The sequence below is a fragment of the Rhipicephalus microplus genome, chromosome 4 (assembly GCF_043290135.1).
Source record: "Rhipicephalus microplus isolate Deutch F79 chromosome 4, USDA_Rmic, whole genome shotgun sequence".
NCBI classification, from domain to species: Eukaryota; Metazoa; Arthropoda; class Arachnida; order Ixodida; family Ixodidae; genus Rhipicephalus; species Rhipicephalus microplus.
The window spans coordinates 8,634,625-8,654,181 of record NC_134703.1 but is presented as its reverse complement, the minus strand read 5'-3'; the positions used below and the strand labels follow the sequence as shown (position 1 = coordinate 8,654,181).

General features: G+C 43.9%; 1 protein-coding gene across 3 annotated transcripts in view; it reads left to right on the top strand.

Moving 5' to 3' along the window:
* The first annotated feature begins 6,154 nt into the window (after positions 1-6,154).
* The window catches only part of LOC119171628 (Hus1-like checkpoint clamp component), a 93,850-nt gene continuing 80,447 nt past the window's right edge, over positions 6,155-19,557 (top strand). For all 3 annotated transcript variants that reach the window (XM_075892137.1, XM_075892138.1, XM_037422412.2), the window contains exons 1-4: positions 6,155-6,309; positions 6,431-6,558; positions 6,672-6,848; positions 6,909-7,016. In XM_075892137.1, the coding sequence (XP_075748252.1) occupies positions 6,258-6,309; positions 6,431-6,558; positions 6,672-6,848; positions 6,909-7,016 (465 nt within the window). In that variant the 5' untranslated portion in view covers positions 6,155-6,257. The remainder of the gene's footprint in view (positions 6,310-6,430; positions 6,559-6,671; positions 6,849-6,908; positions 7,017-19,557) is intronic.

Genomic DNA, 19,557 nt, shown 5'->3' with positions numbered 1-19,557 from the left:
AAGAGAACTTGCACAAAATGACTTGCAAGTTCATCGTGTAAAAGATACTTCAAATCACAGAGAACGGCATTGTAGCACATGTACTTGCTATAACATGCACGGTCAAAGTCGCATATCTCCGAAAGAGCAAGTATGTTATCGTTGTGGTTCTACGGCACACCTTGCAAATAGCTCTCTGTGCAAGGCCAAAGCACATAGGTGTCGACAATGTGAGAAAATTGGCCATCTTGAAAAGGTGTGCAAGTCATTGCGGAAGTTTGAGAAGAATGTTCAGCATGTAGCGGAAGGTAACGATACAGCTGATCCAGACGACCATTTAAGTGTTTGTCAGATCTGGAGCCGTAAGAAGGGAATTTACGCAGCGTTGGAAATAGAAGGAATTTCTGTACCATTTTTGATCGATACAGGATCATCGGTTTCGATCCTGGCCGAAGAACTTTACCAACGCTATTTTTCTAAAGCGTATCCACTGAAGTCTACATCCGTCCAGCTTCTCGATTATTCAAAGGCAGCAATTCCTATACAAGGATGCTTCATTGCTACTGCCTCATTTCACGGCCGATGCACTTCTGTTCTACTATACGTTGTGCCTGGGGGAACGACCATTCTGGGATTAGACGGCATCGCTGCTCTGGATATGAAGATCCAAGGGTCACCGCTCAGGTGTCTTCTAATGACGCAAGAAACTCCGGTGCTACCTCCAGAATTACGTTCTGAGTTTGAGCACCTATTTGCAAAAGAGCTGGGAACTGTGAGAGGTTTCACTCACAAGGTCAGAGTTCGCGCGTCTGTACAACCGGTGGCCAGCAAACTGAGACGACTGCCACTTGTCATTCGCGAGCAAGTCTCGGCAGAAGTTCAGAAATTAGAAGCTCAGGGCATCATTGAGCGTGTCGACTCTTCTGAGTGGGTCTCCCCTATTGTCGTAGCCAGAAAAAAAGACGGCTCGATTCGCATGTGTGTTGACTTACGGGAGCCAAACAAAGCTGTGGTAGTAGACAGTTTTCCTTTGCCACAAACTGAGGAGCTCCTGAACAGCCTGGCTGGGGCACAGCGTTTCTCGAAGCTAGACTTAGCTTCTGCATATCACCAGTTACCGCTCAGTTTAGAGAGCCGTGACCTTACCACGTTCATCACTCACGATGGACTATTTCGCTTCAAGAGGGTTTGCTTCGGACTGGCGTCGGCGCCATCAGCGTTCCAGAAAATGATGCACATGATCTTGAAAGGGTGCAAATGTGTCCTATTTTACATTGATGACATCATCGTGTATGGGCGATCCCGAGAGGACCATTTGGGAAACTTGCGCGCTGTATTGCAACGTCTTTCTGATGCTGGCCTCCGGCTCAACAACAAGTGTGTCTTTGACGTGGCAGAGTTGACTTTTCTAGGTCACGTTGTGAGCGCCAAAGGATTATTTCCGTTGATGTCATCCATTGAGGCGATAACAAAGGCACCATCACCTACAAATATTAACGAACTCCGCTCGCTACTGGGGCTTGCAGGCTTCTATTCCAAGTTCATTCCTCATTTTTCGGATGTTGTCGAGCCAATGCGCGCCTTGCTACGAGGACAAGCCTCTTTCGTTTGGAGTGCGGCAGCACAGAGCAGTTTGGAGCGCCTGAAATCTCTGCTCACATCTTGCGAAGTGCTTCATCTTTTCGATCCTCACTTGCCTGTGTTCGTTACAACTGATGCTTCAGGATATGGATTAGGTGCAGTACTTCAGCAAGACAACGGGACCTCACTGCAAACTGTCGCATTCGCCTCCCGCACACTTCAACCGCATGAGCGGAAATACTCAGTCGGCGAACGTGAGGCCCTTGCCTGTGTTTGGGCTTGCGAACACTGGCACGTTTATCTATGGGGACGACCTTTCATCTTACGAACGGATCACGCAGCGCTGGTTACGCTTCTTTCGACGAAAGGCACCGGTCACCGACCATTAAGGATTGCGCGCTGGTCCTCACGGTTGCTCTGCTACAACTATACCGTCGAATACAGGAAAGGTAGCGAAAACGTCGTGGCTGACGCTCTCTCCAGGCTACCCGTCCAGAGTTTAATCCGCGATGCACCAGAAGAGGAATTTATCTGTTTGTTGTCTCCCGTAGTTACCATGCCAGAACTTCAAGAAGCAAGTGCCAATGATCAGATTATCTGTGAAGTTAAGCACTTCACGACTACTTCTTGGCCTGACAAGAAATCACTGTCAAAAGAATTGCTACCTTACTTTTACGTGAAGGCTGAACTCTCTGTTGTAAGTGATATCCTATGCCGGGGTGACAGGATTGTCGTGCCTGCAACGTTGACACGCCGCCTTATGGATCTGGCCCACGAGTCACATCCAGGCATTAGTCGTACCAAAGCTCGCCTGAGAGAGTCCTATTGGTGGCCATGCATGGATAGTCACATTGAAGAACTGGTGCGCACATGCGTGATTTGCCAGTCTTGTGACAAGTCCGCACGTACCTTTCCAGCGCCACTGCAACCTGTTCCTCTTCCTGACGCGGCGTGGGAAAAAATTGCCATCGACATTGTGGGACCTTTCACGCAAGCTTCGGCCGACTGCCGTTTTGCGATTACTGTTATTGACTATTATAGCAAGTGGCCTGAAGTGGCGTTCGTGCGAGATGCGACCACGTCTACAGTGAAGAAGTTTTTACTTGAACTTTTTGCGCGAGAAGGCTACCCACGTAGTATTGTATCCGATCATGGACCACAGTTCTCTTCAGCAAGCTTTGACGAGTTTCTCACGGAGCGTGGAATAACGCACTACAACTCTTCCGTGTATTACCCACAAGCTAACGGCTTGGTGGAGAGATTCAATAGGGTGCTGAAGTCGTACATTCAACTAGCCCTGCTTGAACGTCGTGACGTACGAACAGCCATGCTTGATTACCTGCAAGTATATCGCTGTACGCCTCACGCGACTACTGGTGCGACACCCGCTGTTCTTCTTCATCGACGCCAACCTCGCACCAGACTTGACATATTGGGATTGCCCGACAGATGCTTCAGCACGGACCCGTCAAGGGCGATTGAACAGCTACGAGAGCATGTCAAAAAGAAGCAAATGATCTCGAAGAGCTACACCGATGAAAAACGTGGAGCCAAGGAACCCAGTTTCGTCGTTGGTGATTACGTGCGCGTTAAGACAACTGCAGCTCACGGTAAGCTGTCTTCACAATTTTCCGCGCCCAAGAAGATCATTGGAAAACGGGGACCGGCCTCGTACCTTTTGGACGATGGGCGTGTGTGGAACGCATCTAAGTTAATCGCAGTTCACTCCGGAGCGGTCAACAAAATGAAATCGGGCACCCCTGCTGTTATGAACTGGACACCTGCATTTAATCGGTCTTCTCATGCATTACAGCCTGAAACCGCTGCCCTTATGAACTGGTCCCCTGCATCTGATCGGTCATCTAGTGCGCCCCAATGGGACACATCAAGAGCGGATGGTCATGAAAGGGCAGACCCCGTATCATCTCCACCAGACGGCACGCAAGCTTTGACCAGTCCAGGATTTAATGCGCCTGCAAGGAAAAGCAAGCGTAAAAAGAAGACCCCAAAGAAATTGAAGGACTTCGTTAGGAAGTAGACAAAAACAGTTTTGTGTGTTTCTACCATTTATTTTTATTTTATTTTATTTTTTTTTTTTTTTTGCAAGAGGGGATATGTGGTATAAGGCGTCGCTACCGACTACAGCGCTGTGCGGTGGCACGCGCTCGGTGGCCGCCACGGGGGAGAAGGAAGAAGATGAAATAAACAAGATGTCTCCGTTTATGCTGTGCTATTCATTATGCACGATGTAACAGGCATGCGCCATCTAGCCTACCTTAATAGTTCGAGTTTAAATTCTGTCCCTCAACTCGGGTGTCTTTTTAATTTTGCCCAGCCGCTACTCTTGGCTGGGATGTTATTTTATCGACTTCTCTGCTTTTCCTCCACCAATACTCCAGCCGCTGCTTAGTAATACCTACTGCTGACCAGTTAATGCTTCCATCAACCGCGAAGCCCAGCGCCTCAGAAAGTGTGACCTTCCCCCCATTTCTATCCGGCTGAATCTTTTGACATTCCATGACTATGTGGTCGATTGTTTATTTATGCCACATCCAACACATGTCTCATCCTGTGACGAATATTTGCTCCTGTAAGTTAGAGTTCTCAAGCAGCCAGCCCGCGCCTCAAAGAGCAACGCACTACCTTTATTGTTGTCATAAAAGTTCTCTTTCCGGATCTCTTGTTTGCTTGCCTTGTAGATTCCCAGCGATCCCTTCTTTTCCATCCTCTCTTTCCACATGAGCGTCTCTGTTTCCCTCACTTGCTTTTTAACTGGCCCCCTTTGCTTATTTGCCGCGGTCAAGTTATATTTAGTCGCCAGCTTTCGCGTCCTCCTCCGCCATTTGGTGTCCACACTTTTCAGGTACAGGTATCTGTGCACCCTGGCTGCCCAGTTCTTCTCATCTAAATGTCTAAGTCGCTCCTCAAACCGTATTTTACTTTGTGCTTCCCTCGCCTCAAATGAAGCCCAACCCATATCGCCTTGTACAGCCTCGTTTGTAGTCTTACTGTGAGCTCCCAGAGCTAACCTGCCGACTGCCTTTTGGTTAACCTCCAGCCCCGACAGGATATCTGACTTTAAGCATAATACGGCATTAGAGAACGTGAGCGCCGGCACCATTACCCCTTTCCAGATGCCTCGTACTACCTCGTACTTATTGTGTCCCCAAAGTGCTCTATGTTTCATTACTGCTGCATTTCGTCTCCCTTTCAGTTTGAAGTGTTCTTCATGAGCATTCAGGTAGCCTTTTCCTTCATTAAGCCAGATCCCCAAGTATTTGTACTTATTTACTAATGGTATGGCTTCCTGTTGTATCCTTATTGGTGCTACATGAGCTTCCTCGTTGAACACCATGACTCCAGATTTCTGTGGGTTAAAATGTAAACCTAGGTACGTTGCCTCATCACCACAAATGTCAGCCAGTTTTTGAAGTTCTTCCGCATTATCCGCCAGCAGCACTATATCGTCTGCGTACATCAATCCCGGAATCCGTTGCTCCACTAACACTCCATTGCTTCGGTGTGACAAATCAAAGCCCAATCCACTCTCCTCTAGTCGTCTTTCCATTCCTCTAATGTACAGTGTGAACAGCAATGGCGAAAGAGGGCACCCCTGTTTTAAACCTCTTCGAATGTACACGGGCTCTGTGTATGTACGCCCTTCCCATGTAATGTGTGCCTTGTTACCCTCATATATTGCCCTTAGCAGCCCTACAAATTCCGACCCAATCCCCTCCTCTTCCAGTATATGCCACAGCAATCCCCTGTCCACGTTGTCATAGGCACCCTTTATGTCCAGAAACAGTAGCCATGTTGGCCTGCCCTGTGCTGCCGAAATTTCGATGGTCTGGGTTATGACGAAAAGATTGTCTTCCAAGCGTCGACCCGGCCCAAATCCATTTTGCAGTTAGTCTCGGTCGCGAGCGCCACCGCGCGGCGCTTGCTCAAAACTGAAGGCAGGCCAACTCCGCTGGGAGCGCGAGCCATTCCCCAGGCATTGTTTAGAGCATGACCTACTACACTCCTGACCTGCCCAGAGAGCACCTCTTCCAGCGCCCACGTTCTAGTTCATACCTTCTGCCGCTAGGGCCGTAACTTAGGAGCACTGTGGCGCTAGTCAGCACCTGTTCGCTGACGTCAGCTTGAGTGTTCGTGGTCATATTTCGGCCAACAGAGCACTCATATTGCGTAATTATTATGCACTAATGAAAAATAATTTTGAAACAAATATTTCAAAAGTCATTCACAAATTCTTTGCAATTAAATGGACGCAACATCACATATGCTGTCCTACACTATGTAAGTCTACGGATTCTCGCATTTGTCCACCAGTGTGCAATAAATTTTTCGTCACACTGAACAGCTTACTTGACCAGTCATCTAAGTGAAAAAATAGTCACATATATGCCGGCTGTTCATCACGGAATGCAGCCGTTCTTACTCTAGCGCCGTCCAAACAGCCGTAAAGTAGCAGACGAACAGGTTATAGGTAGCGCCACCTACGGCGAGCGATTGAACGAGAGCGGGGACACGCGCTCCCATAGGAACCCCGCTATCTGAACAGGTCAGGAGTGTAGTAGGTCATGGTTTAGAGGAGGCGTCGGCTTGGCCTAGTCACAGAACACGTATCTAGCCATCTTACGGCCAATCCACGACCAACGCATGTTGCCCGCCGCTGCTCGAGTGTCAAATAAGATATGAAGTTTCGCGGACGAATAGTCGACGTTGTCTGCATTCAACAGTTGTCAAGTAAGTTATATGATCTATTTGTGAACAAACTGTCTATCAAATACATGCAGTTCTCTAACATTGCAGCTTTGTTGTCAGGGATATGCCGGCATGGCGCATTTCTTTTTTTTTTCCATTGCAGAAATCGTGCACACCGTTTCTAAACTAGCCAAGGATGTCACCTTACGCATCACTGCGGACTGCGTCTATTTCATTCTAAACGAAGACGCTGTGAGCGGCGGTGGGTGGCTGTGGGCTGACATACCACAGGTGCTAATGTCATATACTTATGCTGCAGTGTTTACGTGTCTTTTTTTTCTTCACCGCTCGAGATTCAGGACAATTGGGGAAAAACCGGTGTCTGCAAATCTTCTTTTTTCCAGGAAACTTTGTTTCAGGAGTACAATATGCAAGGTGTTTCAGAAGAGTTCAATGAGATATATCTCGACATTGTTGCTGATCACATTGTCAAAGCTCTCAAGTCAGCAGCAGCTGCGAGGTCGCTAAAAGTCAAGCTGACCAAAAGACAAACTCCTTGCTTAAGTTTTGAAATCGAACTGGTAAGGAGTGCTCACTTTTGACGAGAGCCCGAGATTGTTTCACGTATACTTCCCTCGCAGCCATCACTAGTCTCAACGTCTCGCACTGTGGTCCACGATGTGCCAGTGTCTGTGATACCGAGGAGGCTGTGGAATAACTATGCTCAACCAGATGTGGAAGAAGGAGATGTGAGTTCTGCTGTTTCGTGAAATTCCTGGTAATTTGCTACATCATGAGTGTTTATGTAGCGTGCGGGCAGGTGTGCTTGTCGAAACTGTTCCGCACGTAACAATCAACACGAGGCAGAAAGTAAATGCAGCTGTAAGTACAGTGCAAGAATTGCTTACCGCTCATTAAGAAAAACTTGTGGAAAACTGCAGCTTCTGTTCAAATTAAATTGTTTTTGGCACTCTGGAAGAACTTGATGAAACTGAAGCGATACTACGGGACAAGGTTGTTTGCAATGTCTTTCAAGATGAATTAAGAATAAGTTGTACATCTGTTGCGTGAATTCACAGACTTGGGAAAGCGTCCTTAAGAAGACCAGTTATTACATTCTTTCAGATTTATTCTGAAAAAGCACTATTAAAGAATGCATAGAAACCAAGGGGAACAGGAATATCATTGCAAAATGATTGTGGGTAGACACACTGTGCAAGGGCTGATATTTGTAGAGCAGTACACAATACGACAGTAATAAAAAAGCCAAACTCGTTCATGATAAGATTTGCACTGACGATGCTCTGTATCATTAGGTGAGATGTTGTACAGAACAGGGGGTGGAGGGTGGGGTGGGGAAGAGAATGCTGAAATGTGGACGAAAAGTACAGAATAGCAGCCACAGTTTCAACTGTTGTCATTAAATGCCCAAAATATTGTAAAGAAAACAGAGAAGCTGCATGAAATTTTACTGGTTATAGTAAAAGTTACAGTACAGTCTGTATGTGTGCGTTGCCTGTCAAACTCGGTTGTGTAACAGGGTGCGTGATGATGAAATTGTTTTGCCAAGCTACCAGCTGTTTAGGAAAGATAGGTGCTCCTGAGGTGGTGGTGTTACTGTTGTTGCAAGTGTTGATGTAAGAGAGCTAGATCAGATTGGTAACTATGGAAGTTTGTTTATGAGTGTCATTATATGTAGCCTGTCATTCTATTATGTCTATCAAACACCAAATGCAGATGATCAGTATTTATTTCATCATACTGCAAGCCAAGGTTGCCGGCCCAAAGGAGGAAGGGTATACAGAAGAACAATAACGTGAACAAGTGTATCTAAAATGTACTCATTCATAAATAGGTTTAGTTCACAAACTAACAATTACTTGCATAAGCAGCACAAAAATAATGCTATCACATGTAAGTTATAAGTTGTGCGAAAAGCCAATACTGCAACGAAAACATCAGAAAACAAAACACTGGTATCAGATTCGCCGACAAATATTCTTCCAGACAGTGAGGGAAATCTTGTACCTAAATGACTAACTCTGGGCGCTTTTTCCATTCTGATATTGTTCTTGAAAAAAACTGTTGCTGAAAGCAACTGTACGAGCAAATATAGCCTTCAAAGTATGGGTCAATGTGTGATGCGTTCTTTTTGACGTCAGCTGCGCTAGAAAAAAAGGCCGCTTTATATTTACTCTTTTGTTCACCATGTTATGCAGAAAAGATAGATGGGCTATCTTTCAACGTTTTTTCAAGGGCATAATCTTTTTATTCTGCATTAGCTCTGAGATTGCCTCGTGTCTTCTATACTTTCCATTAATAAAACGAACCGCTTGCCTTTGAATACTCTCAAGCTGGTGCATGTCATTTTTGCATGTTGGTCCCAAAGCACACAAGTGTATTCGAGCTTTGGCCTTATTATTGTAGAATATGCCTAATGTTAATTTTAGAAGCTGTGTCTTTAAATTTACGTCTTAGAACACATCACTTTCGAAATGTTGAAGAACTGATATCGGTTATATGAGCTGTCCATGTTAAATATTTGGTCAGTGTGATGCCTAGATATCGATATTGCATAACCTGTAGAATCATTGGTTGCTATTTTCATGATGCTTGTTTGCTGTTTTCATGATTTCGGAGGAGAGCCGACCTTGAAGCATTTAATTGCATTTTAGAGTCCCGGCACGATTGATCTATTTTCTATAGCCATTTTTGAAGAATGTCATGGTCTGTAGTTGAATTCACTTCTTCGAATATGAAACAATCATCTGTAAATAACCTTATGCTAACTGATTTGGGTAGTATTTCTGTAATGTCATAAAAATAAAGAATAGTGATGGACCAAGTGATACTCCAGACAGAAGTGGATGATAAACAGCATAAACAGCCATTTATGTCTACGAATTGTGATCTGTTTCACAGATGTGCATTAATCCAGTTAATAAGATAGAGGAAGCCCAATAATACTTAGTTTACAAAGCAACTTCTCATGTGACACTTTCTCAAATGCTTTACAGAGTCTAGTAGCAGCACATCTACTTGTCCAGATCTATCTAATAGTCCTGCAAATTGATGGACTGTAGGTACGAGCTGAGTAACAGTGGACATATCTCACCTAAAATCATTTGGATGCTGAGACAGAATATTATTTTCTGGCATAAATGCAAGAATTTCACCAGCTACAATGTGCTCAAGAAACTTGCATGATGTAATAGACACTGGTCGATAGTTTCCTACCATGTATTTGTCACCTTTTTAGTGGATAGACACAACTCTTGCATTGTGCCAATCATCTGGTACATCCCCAGATTTTAATGACTCTTACAATATTCTCCTTATGTATTGGGAAATCTGATCTATATAATGCTTTAAAAATACATGAGAAAGACCAACTTGTCCAGCACTTTTTTAAATGTGGAGATTATGCAACATTTTCAGTACACCTTAGACCAACCCCTCAGGAACTCCTCAAAACAGAAGAATTTGGCACAGAGGCTGCTTGCTGTAGGGCCACTATCATTATTAAATATGCTCTGAAAATATTCATTAAAGCACTTAGATATTGTCGCCTCATCAGCCACTAGTTGTCCGTCAAGTTTAATTTCTTTTATGCAATCATTGCTGTTGGAAATAAAGCGCCAGAACTTCTGTGGATCGCTTAATGTGCTCTGGAAGTGTGGTCCTAAAAGAGTTGCTCTTTACTAGACCAATCTTAGTGGTTAGAAAATGCTTAAGTTTTTAAAAACTTTGATGATGCCGACAGCAAAATCCAGCTGACAGTGTACATATAATTGCTATTGCAGTAAAACAAAAAAAAAAAGACCTACATGATTCAATTGAAATGCGCGCCTGTGAAAAACATCTTCACTGCAACACAGCAATGACCCGCGGGCAGAATGTCGCCTGCCTCTCACTGCGTCTGTTGGAAAGAGATCAAAGACGAAGACGACGAAGTGTTCTGGCTTTTGAGTTCACGCACTGGAGTTGGGCTGCGGTTTATTGTAAATAAACCCCTTCTTCTACGCAATGGGAAGCTAGATTTTTTTCACGTGGTGCTGAAACTCGGGACAGCGAACCACGTCGATGAAGCCAAGGTAATCGGCTTCCCGCTTACAGATTCGACCGACCGACTTACAGCTGCTAAACGCTTCAACACTACATGAAAGCTCTCAAACTGAAGCGCAAATCTGAGAGAGTTCAGTTGACATGCATTATCAACGAGGCAGAGGCAACGCTCACTCAAGAAAACGCCACGGAAGAGGAGCTGTGCATCCTCAACAAACGCGTCAACCAGCTGCACGCCAAGATGAGGGCCACCGACTTCAACATTGTCCCTCTGCTATCAACCACAGAAGCGGAGGCAGAGTTTGACCAGGTTGTGGAATACAGCGATCGAGCCACAACCACGTCAGCGAAGCTGAAGTGCAGGCTAAGCCAACTTCAAGATTCGCGGAACTGTGCACTACCACCCGCAGCACCTACTGAACCCATGTCACGCATGCCCCAGCCCACCATCTAACTTCCAAAAATCGACCTCATGAAGTTCGATGGCCAACCTTCAATGTGGATGCCCTTTCAGGAACAGTTCAGTCAACTGATCCACAACAACGATGGGCTCATCAATGTAGACCAGTTGGCCTTACTACGTTCAGTTCTGACCGGTGACTGCGGTATCGGTTATCGGCGGACTTCGACCAACGGTAAGCTGCTATTCAGAAGCCCTAGAAATTTTGAAACAGCGCTTCGCCAAGACCTACGTCATCATTCGGGCTCACATGCAATGACTCGACACGTGACTGATCTTTGAAGAGTTGATGCCTTTATGGCACGCTCCAAACCCAGACTCGTGCCCTCAAGACTTTTGAAATACCGGAGGATGATTACTTCGCGATGTTCTACCCAATCCTGCTAAAGTCGCTTCCTCACGACTTCGTCCTCGACTTCAACAAGAACATCGCACGCCAGCGTACGGAGCACACGCACTAGCAAGGACAGGACACCCAGAAACAGAAGGTGAGGATTCAGTATTTACTGCTGTATATTCAGTCTTTACTGGAAAAAAGATTGACGAATAGTTCAGGCCTTCAGATCACACGCTGCAGCAGCAACCTACGGAATCAGGCTGCGGTTTATTCCAAATAAACCCATTTTCTGCGCAACGGGAGGCTCAATTTTCTACAGCGTCAGCAGGTCATGATGTGACCATTTGCCCATTATTTCTAGTAAAATGAAGAATTTAATAATGGCCAATGTGACGAAATTTGCGATGTGTTTTTGCTGGAAAACATGATCATTGAAGCTTTCGAACAGAGTTTTTGAAGTAGGTGTTGCAGGCAAGAACTCCGCCAGCAGTGCAAGTGGGAAAATTGCTAGAGCAACCAACACTCGGAGGTTCACATACGTCGCGAATTTCGTCGGACTGTCCTTTACTACTTTGTTTATATTCCCAGAAAGAATGGGTAAATCATGACGCGCTGCCGTATTGAGATGAATGCAATATACTATTCATGCATCCCGGCTGCGTTGCAGTGAAGCACATTTTGTTTTCCATAGGCACACATTTCAGTGGATCACACGATCGTTCTTGTTTTTTTTTTTCACGATTTTATTTTTTTAGCTGGAAGTATCAAGGTTAGCATGCCTCAGCTGCTACTCATTAGTATTGATACAGTACATTGCCTAGTGGCTCTTAAGGGCGGTCGTTTGCGCGGATTTGCGGCGAAATTGGGATCGGGAATTGGCACACTGCACCCAAAGTTTTCGAATTAACTGAACTGGTGCTAACCACTGCTTCAAATTATCCGCTCAACACTTACATTGCAAAATATGGGACCACAGAAATACTTCGAATCAAGGAAGACTTTCATATAACCGAGTTTGAATAATTGAGGTTTTACTGCACATTATTTGGGGAGATATTCTAGGGCATGTTTCATTTTAAAATTTTGTGCCAATAACTCCGCGCGTGACGTCAGACATTTCAAAACGTATTTTTGGTATCACATAGTATCGGCTCGATGAAATTTTGAGAAACTTCGAATGTTATGTCTATGGCACCAATTACTTCATCGATTGGAAGCTATGTAGGACCCAGTAGACGCCTTCAAAATTTGTTATGTCGCTGCTTTTGGTGCGGGAACCTCATGGCTACGTCGCCACCCATATTTTTATTTCTTGCTTACTAAGCATCGTGTCGCAGTAAGAGTGGTGTTTTCGGAATTGTGAAATTGCACTTTACTAACATGCAAAAAACCATTTTACTCCTTAGTGTCCCTATAATTCTAATGTCACCAACAAAAAAGACGAAATATCATATGTCAAACACCCTTTTCCAAGTTCTTTTTTTTTCTTGGGTTGCTTTTTTTTTCTCCCTGTCGTTTCCAATCTGTTCATTGCATGGAGGGGCTTTTAAATTTTGTGACAATGGTTGACTTCAATTATTAAGGAAAAAGCTTTATATGCTCACCATACACTAAATGTGACACTCGACATCAACTAATGATTTCACGGGAGTCTAAAAAATGCTCAAGTCTTCCTCTGGCTCTGTAGCTCTCCTGCATACAACGTTCTTAATTGTATTAGGCAAGGAAATAGTACGAATATCTTTTAGGAATACGAAAAAAATTTCTTGTGCAGCCTTAAGTTGCTAGCACAAGGTTTACAGGTCACCTGGGGGGGGGGGGGGCTGCATGTCAATACCCCTGCGTTATAATGTCTGATTGTCGACCTATTTATATTACAAGTACTGGCAGTAAATTAGTAGAGCACATTGTAACAACTTTTATTCGACAGTATTTGAGTGATTACAATGTGCTATCTTTTTTCAACATGGGTAAAGGAATTATCAACTATAGCTGAACATATGTCAGTTCATAAAATCTCTGAGGTGTTTGACTCGTGTGGACAAGTTGACATGCTAGTTTTTGATTTTAGTAAAGTGTTTGATAAGGTCCCTCACGGAAAATTAGTCTATAAACTCAAGCGCATTGGTTTTCCTTCAAATTATATATAATGGATTGAGGCATATCTTCAGAAAAGGCAGCAGTTTCTGGAAATCAAGAGATGCTCCTCCAGTGTGCGCCATGTAACCTCACAAGTGCTGCAGGCAGTGCATGGGGATCACTGTTATTCGTGATCTATGTAAATGATATACTAGAAAAAAATCTTTGATGATGTGCATGTGAATTTATCTGCAAATGACTTTTTGCAGATAAATAGCCATTTTTGAAGAATGTCATGGTCTGTAGTTGAATTCACTTCTTCGAATATGAAACAATCATCTGTAAATAACCTTATGCTAACTGATTTGGGTAGTATTTCTGTAATGTCATAAAAATAAAGAATAGTGATGGACCAAGTGATACTCCAGACAGAAGTGGATGATAAACAGCATAAACAGCCATTTATGTCTACGAATTGTGATCTGTTTCACAGATGTGCATTAATCCAGTTAATAAGATAGAGGAAGCCCAATAATACTTAGTTTACAAAGCAACTTCTCATGTGACACTTTCTCAAATGCTTTACAGAGTCTAGTAGCAGCACATCTACTTGTCCGGATCTATCTAATAGTCCTGCAAATTGATGGACTGTAGGTACGAGCTGAGTAACAGTGGACATATCTCACCTAAAATCATTTGGATGCTGAGACAGAATATTATTTTCTGGCATAAATGCAAGAATTTCACCAGCTACAATGTGCTCAAGAAACTTGCATGATGTAATAGACACTGGTCGATAGTTTCCTACCATGTATTTGTCACCTTTTTAGTGGATAGACACAACTCTTGCATTGTGCCAATCATCTGGTACATCCCCAGATTTTAATGACTCTTACAATATTCTCCTTATGTATTGGGAAATCTGATCTATATAATGCTTTAAAAATACATGAGAAAGACCAACTTGTCCAGCACTTTTTTAAATGTGGAGATTATGCAACATTTTCAGTACACCTTAGACCAACCCCTCAGGAACTCCTCAAAACAGAAGAATTTGGCACAGAGGCTGCTTGCTGTAGGGCCACTATCATTATTAAATATGCTCTGAAAATATTCATTAAAGCACTTAGATATTGTCGCCTCATCAGCCACTAGTTGTCCGTCAAGTTTAATTTCTTTTATGCAATCATTGCTGTTGGAAATAAAGCGCCAGAACTTCTGTGGATCGCTTAATGTGCTCTGGAAGTGTGGTCCTAAAAGAGTTGCTCTTTACTAGACCAATCTTAGTGGTTAGAAAATGCTTAAGTTTTTAAAAACTTTGATGATGCCGACAGCAAAATCCAGCTGACAGTGTACATATAATTGCTATTGCAGTAAAACAAAAAAAAAAGACCTACATGATTCAATTGAAATGCGCGCCTGTGAAAAACATCTTCACTGCAACACAGCAATGACCCGCGGGCAGAATGTCGCCTGCCTCTCACTGCGTCTGTTGGAAAGAGATCAAAGACGAAGACGACGAAGTGTTCTGGCTTTTGAGTTCACGCACTGGAGTTGGGCTGCGGTTTATTGTAAATAAACCCCTTCTTCTACGCAATGGGAAGCTAGATTTTTTTCACGTGGTGCTGAAACTCGGGACAGCGAACCACGTCGATGAAGCCAAGGTAATCGGCTTCCCGCTTACAGATTCGACCGACCGACTTACAGCTGCTAAACGCTTCAACACTACATGAAAGCTCTCAAACTGAAGCGCAAATCTGAGAGAGTTCAGTTGACATGCATTATCAACGAGGCAGAGGCAACGCTCACTCAAGAAAACGCCACGGAAGAGGAGCTGTGCATCCTCAACAAACGCGTCAACCAGCTGCACGCCAAGATGAGGGCCACCGACTTCAACATTGTCCCTCTGCTATCAACCACAGAAGCGGAGGCAGAGTTTGACCAGGTTGTGGAATACAGCGATCGAGCCACAACCACGTCAGCGAAGCTGAAGTGCAGGCTAAGCCAACTTCAAGATTCGCGAAACTGTGCACTACCACCCGCAGCACCTACTGAACCCATGTCACGCATGCCCCAGCCCACCATCTAACTTCCAAAAATCGACCTCATGAAGTTCGATGGCCAACCTTCAATGTGGATGCCCTTTCAGGAACAGTTCAGTCAACTGATCCACAACAACGATGGGCTCATCAATGTAGACCAGTTGGCCTTACTACGTTCAGTTCTGACCGGTGACTGCGGTATCGGTTATCGGCGGACTTTGACCAACGGTAAGCTGCTATTCAGAAGCCCTAGAAATTTTGAAACAGCGCTTCGCCAAGACCTACGTCATCATTCGGGCTCACATGCAATGACTCGACACGTGACTGATCTTTGAAGAGTTGATGCCTTTATGGCACGCTCCAAACCCAGACTCGTGCCCTCAAGACTTTTGAAATACCGGAGGATGATTACTTCGCGATGTTCTACCCAATCCTGCTAAAGTCGCTTCCTCACGACTTCGTCCTCGACTTCAACAAGAACATCGCACGCCAGCGTACGGAGCACACGCACTAGCAAGGACAGGACACCCAGAAACAGAAGGTGAGGATTCAGTATTTACTGCTGTATATTCAGTCTTTACTGGAAAAAAGATTGACGAATAGTTCAGGCCTTCAGATCACACGCTGCAGCAGCAACCTACGGAATCAGGCTGCGGTTTATTCCAAATAAACCCATTTTCTGCGCAACGGGAGGCTCAATTTTCTACAGCGTCAGCAGGTCATGATGTGACCATTTGCCCATTATTTCTAGTAAAATGAAGAATTTAATAATGGCCAATGTGACGAAATTTGCGATGTGTTTTTGCTGGAAAACATGATCATTGAAGCTTTCGAACAGAGTTTTTGAAGTAGGTGTTGCAGGCAAGAACTCCGCCAGCAGTGCAAGTGGGAAAATTGCTGGAGCAACCAACACTCGGAGGTTCACATACGTCGCGAATTTCGTCGGACTGTCCTTTACTACTTTGTTTATATTCCCAGAAAGAATGGGTAAATCATGACGCGCTGCCGTATTGAGATGAATGCAATATACTATTCATGCATCCCGGCTGCGTTGCAGTGAAGCACATTTTGTTTTCCATAGGCACACATTTCAGTGGATCACACGATCGTTCTTGTTTTTTTTTTCACGATTTTATTTTTTTAGCTGGAAGTATCAAGGTTAGCATGCCTCAGCTGCTACTCATTAGTATTGATACAGTACATTGCCTAGTGGCTCTTAAGGGCGGTCGTTTGCGCGGATTTGCGGCGAAATTGGGATCGGGAATTGGCACACTGCACCCAAAGTTTTCGAATTAACTGAACTGGTGCTAACCACTGCTTCAAATTATCCGCTCAACACTTACATTGCAAAATATGGGACCACAGAAATACTTCGAATCAAGGAAGACTTTCATATAACCGAGTTTGAATAATTGAGGTTTTACTGCACATTATTTGGGGAGATATTCTAGGGCATGTTTCATTTTAAAATTTTGTGCCAATAACTCCGCGCGTGACGTCAGACATTTCAAAACGTATTTTTGGTATCACATAGTATCGGCTCGATGAAATTTTGAGAAACTTCGAATGTTATGTCTATGGCACCAATTACTTCATCGATTGGAAGCTATGTAGGACCCAGTAGACGCCTTCAAAATTTGTTATGTCGCTGCTTTTGGTGCGGGAACCTCATGGCTACGTCGCCACCCATATTTTTATTTCTTGCTTACTAAGCATCGTGTCGCAGTAAGAGTGGTGTTTTCGGAATTGTGAAATTGCACTTTACTAACATGCAAAAAACCATTTTACTCCTTAGTGTCCCTATAATTCTAATGTCACCAACAAAAAAGACGAAATATCATATGTCAAACACCCTTTTCCAAGTTCTTTTTTTTTCTTGGGTTGCTTTTTTTTTCTCCCTGTCGTTTCCAATCTGTTCATTGCATGGAGGGGCTTTTAAATTTTGTGACAATGGTTGACTTCAATTATTAAGGAAAAAGCTTTATATGCTCACCATACACTAAATGTGACACTCGACATCAACTAATGATTTCACGGGAGTCTAAAAAATGCTCAAGTCTTCCTCTGGCTCTGTAGCTCTCCTGCATACAACGTTCTTAATTGTATTAGGCAAGGAAATAGTACGAATATCTTTTAGGAATACGAAAAAAATTTCTTGTGCAGCCTTAAGTTGCTAGCACAAGGTTTACAGGTCACCTGGGGGGGGGGGGGGGCTGCATGTCAATACCCCTGCGTTATAATGTCTGATTGTCGACCTATTTATATTACAAGTACTGGCAGTAAATTAGTAGAGCACATTGTAACAACTTTTATTCGACAGTATTTGAGTGATTACAATGTGCTATCTTTTTTCAACATGGGTAAAGGAATTATCAACTATAGCTGAACATATGTCAGTTCATAAAATCTCTGAGGTGTTTGACTCGTGTGGACAAGTTGACATGCTAGTTTTTGATTTTAGTAAAGTGTTTGATAAGGTCCCTCACGGAAAATTAGTCTATAAACTCAAGCGCATTGGTTTTCCTTCAAATTATATATAATGGATTGAGGCATATCTTCAGAAAAGGCAGCAGTTTCTGGAAATCAAGAGATGCTCCTCCAGTGTGCGCCATGTAACCTCACAAGTGCTGCAGGCAGTGCATGGGGATCACTGTTATTCGTGATCTATGTAAATGATATACTAGAAAAAAATCTTTGATGATGTGCATGTGAATTTATCTGCAAATGACTGTGCCATATTTAAAAGAGTAGCATCACAACATGATGATGAATGCTTGCAGAAATCGCTTAGCGATTTCCGGTTGGTCATTCTTGCTTCGAGTAACACAAAAAAGGAGCTTAGCTTATTCTTTTACGCTCTAAACAAATATTACAGACGTTCACAAATATTTCGGCATCACATTTAGTAATTGATTTACTTGGCCAGACCACACCTCCCTTACATCTTTGGCAGTCTTTCACAGATTATGGCTTTGAAAAAGAAAACCTAGAAAAGCACTATACGAAACTTTCAGCGTACAACATGACGACATTAGAATTCAATCAACCCAAAAACCAAGTAGGATGTCGGACATGCTACTCAACAAGAGACCTTATTCATGCTATCAGGGGTGCAACAGCTGTGCCAATTGTGCAGATTTTATACAATTTCCCACTTTTGTGCCGAGCTGCGCCAAAACCATGAAGTTTGGTGAAATCCCGCCGCGCTGCGCCGAATGCCCGACCTGCCTCAAAATTTTCTCAGTTGCACTAATTTCAGCAAGAAATGTAGGCCACGTTGCCCACCTGCAGTTTGAGTCGCCACTCAATCTAAGCGCGCAGATTCTAACCTTAAACCACGGTAACCTGACCACGCTAACCTTAATCCCATAAGGTCAAGGCGCTTGCGAGATGCGATCGCGAGATGCGATCGACCAGATAAAGTAACAAAGCCGTGTGCCCATCAGTCCGCTGATCGCAACGGACACCTATTGGCAAAACGATGCAACTTCAAGACAAAAATGCGGTGCCGTAGCCACGAACGCTTCGCAGGAATTATGAACTTTCTAGTCTGCAAAAGCGGCTATGGCATGTTAGCAACTAGATCTGGGAGCACATACCGTGTTTTCCACACCCAAAGAGAGTGAACATGCTGAGAACACTGGCATTTTCAACGACCACGTTAGTCGCCATAAAAGTGGCACATAAAACATTTTTCGTCTTGAAGTTGCATTAGTTGTGTTGTCCTGGCGATAGATATCCAGTGCTGTGGCCAGACCGATGAGCGTGAGCTGCTTTTACCTTATCTTGTAAAAGGCACGCGCCTTTCAAGTGAGCCGAAATGTTGTGCCCTTAAACCTAACCCCCATCTTAAAAAGAAGGAGGGGCGGGGGCGTGTAACGGTGTTTGAAAATTCCTTGGCCTTGTTCTAACCCGTGCAGAATGCTGCTTAAACCACCTTCGCCGCAATACACTGGTGCCCGGTGGAAAAGCGTATTAGGATTTGGAAGGGGATATCAGCACGACTCACGGGACAGCTAATTTCATTCAATTAATCATGCGTGCATACTACTGCATAATTGTGAATACTAGTATGATCACTGACTTCTGAAAAAAGTTACTGGCAGCCATTTGGAGCTGTGGATGATGACACTTCTGCCGCCCTAATCTCGTGAACTTCAAGGTCACCAGCTTGGCAGATCTACATTTTAATTCACGATTTTTGTCAAAGATTTGACGAACGCTGCAAGTACTAATGGGTACTTTATCATTGTTTGCACAGTGGGGTAGATCAAAATACTAGTTTTATTGAAACAGCAGCGCTTCTG